General features: G+C 47.7%; 1 protein-coding gene across 1 annotated transcript; it reads left to right on the top strand.

Moving 5' to 3' along the window:
• Positions 1-1,413: 1,413 nt before the first annotated feature.
• Positions 1,414-1,554, top strand: LOC102852510 (myelin-associated oligodendrocyte basic protein-like; the record flags this gene model as incomplete). The annotated part of the gene is made up of 1 exon (XM_006903552.1): positions 1,414-1,554. A coding segment is annotated over exon 1 (141 nt), but the record flags the coding sequence as incomplete, so codon positions are not given.
• Between the last annotated feature and the right edge of the window lie 6 nt (positions 1,555-1,560).

Genomic DNA, 1,560 nt, shown 5'->3' on the forward strand with positions numbered 1-1,560 from the left:
CAGCCAAGAGGCTGACCACTATACATGTAGGGCTCCTTCCATAGCTGCACACAATGACCTCACAGGTCAGATCCCGAGTGTTTTCAGCTCCCGGCAGTCTCCCTTGTTCCCCCCTTTAGTCAGACCCACCTCCTCCAAGGACACACATGTCTGCCTTCTGTGTCTGATTTTGAACTTACGTATGTAGACTCATACAGCTTGTGTTCCTTTGTGCCCAGCTTCTTTGGGGAACATTATGTTTGTGAAATTCAAACATGTTAGCACTTCATTCTTTCCATGGTGGGGAGGCATTTCAGTGCATGAAGAGTAATGATGGTCCAAATAATAAATGAATCTCCACTTCTTAGAGAAAAGGACTTGCCTACATCTAGAATATAATTTTGCCCCATTTATATTTGGTTCTGTAATATTTTTCCTCTTTGAAACTGGCCTATTGAAAGAGAAAGAACCCACGGTCCTTCATCTCCTAGAAATGGGATTTTAAAAAAATCTAACTCAATACCGTTGAGCATGTTTTCAGGGGTGGCAAATTGCGTGGGAGGAGATTTCCCATCCTTCTCCCTTGGAGCAGCTGGTGGATTAGAGCCACCTGTTGACAGGAGGACTCCCTACTCACTAGACCGACCACACCAAGTACACACACAACTGTATCAACTCAACTTAGTGTCTTTCCATCTTACTGGGCAGGAAACTGATCTTTTAGATTTTTTATTTTATGTAGGGCGATCCTGCATGTGAGTTTGGATTCCAGGAGCGCTTGGAATTGAGGAAGGGGGTTGGGTCCCTGAGCAGAAGCCTTCCGCACCTGATGTCCATTTCATGTCTCTCTATATCTTTCTGCTCCTGATGTCTGTTTCATGTCTCTCCATTTCTCCCTGAACCTCTTGTTTCATGTCTCCCCTTCTCTCCTTATGCGTGATCTATTTCATGCCTCCTCATCTCTCTCTGCACCTGATGCCTCTTTTATGTCTCCCATCTTTTCCTAAAGCTCATGTCTCCCCATCTCTCTCTGCACCTGATGTGTGTTTCACGTCTCCCTATCTCTCCTTGTACCTGATGTCTGTTTCACGTCCCCCCATCTCTCCTTGTACCTGATTTGTTTCACGTCCCCTATCTCTCTCTCCACCTGATGTCTGTTTCACGTCCCCCTATCTCTCCCTGCACCTGATGTCTGTTTCACGTCTCCCTATCTCTCCTTGTACCTGATGTCTGTTTCACGTGCCCCCATCTCTCCCTGTACCTGATGTCTGTCTGTTTCACGTCCCCCCCATCTCTCCCTGCACCTGATGTCTGTTTCACGTGCCCCCATCTCTCCCTGTACCTGATTTTTGTTTCACGTCCCCCATCTCTCCTTGTACCTGATGTTTGTTTCTCATCTCCCCATCTCTCCCTGCACCGGATGACAACAGTAAGATGAGTCAGAGGATGGCAAAGGACGGCCCCAGGCTCTCCAAGAACCAGAAGTTCTCCGAGCATTTCAGCATCCACTGCTGCCCGCCCTTCACCTTCCTCAACTCCAAGCGCGAGATTGTGGATCGCAAGTACAGCATCTGCAAGAGC

Source organism: Elephantulus edwardii, unplaced genomic scaffold (genome assembly GCF_000299155.1).
Source record: "Elephantulus edwardii isolate Elephantulus edwardi_28Jun2011 unplaced genomic scaffold, EleEdw1.0 scaffold06053, whole genome shotgun sequence".
In the NCBI taxonomy this organism is placed as follows: domain Eukaryota; kingdom Metazoa; phylum Chordata; class Mammalia; order Macroscelidea; family Macroscelididae; genus Elephantulus; species Elephantulus edwardii.